General features: G+C 45.9%; 1 protein-coding gene across 1 annotated transcript in view; it reads right to left on the minus strand.

The window, feature by feature from the left end:
* Positions 1–295: 295 nt before the first annotated feature.
* LOC104526047 (olfactory receptor 14A16) overlaps positions 296–529 on the minus strand; it is a 937-nt gene continuing 703 nt past the window's right edge. The window contains 1 exon segment of the mRNA XM_029085293.1: positions 296–529. This exon segment is cut by the window's right edge and continues 33 nt beyond it. Coding sequence (XP_028941126.1) covers positions 296–529 — 234 coding nt within the window.

Consider the following 529-nt stretch of genomic DNA (forward strand, 5'->3'; position numbering starts at 1 on the left):
TTTACTCTAGAAAAACCAAATTCCTTAGCTGTATTCAAGGAAAAAACTTTAGAGAAAGAGCCCAGCCTCCGATCACTGCACCTGGGTGATCTTGTTTTATTGAAGAGTTGCTATTGGACAATGACACGGGAAACAGTGCTGTGCAAGGCTCAGACACACAGGATCAGGCTTCAGGACAAGTAGAACAAACTTGTTTATAGATGTATATAACTATGATTGTCACAAGGGAAAAGAGTAGAATCGTGGCCTGAGACAAACTCTGGGAAATGTGCAGAGCAGGGCAGGCAGCTTGTTGTCAGTGGATCTGTTTCCATTGAATCAGTTTCCATAGGGCGTATGTGAGCTCCTTGTTCCTAATGCTGTAGATGAAAGGGTTCAATGCTGGAGGTGCCACCGAGTAGACAACTGCCACGATGAGATCCAAAAATGGGGAGGAGATTGATGGGGGCTTCAGGTAGGAAATCATGCCAGTGGTGATAAACAGGGAGACAACAGCCAGGTGAGGGAGGCACGTGGAAAAGGCTTTGTG

This window comes from Antrostomus carolinensis, unplaced genomic scaffold (genome assembly GCF_000700745.2).
Source record: "Antrostomus carolinensis isolate BGI_N321 unplaced genomic scaffold, ASM70074v2 scaffold11276, whole genome shotgun sequence".
NCBI lineage: Eukaryota > Metazoa > Chordata > Aves > Caprimulgiformes > Caprimulgidae > Antrostomus > Antrostomus carolinensis.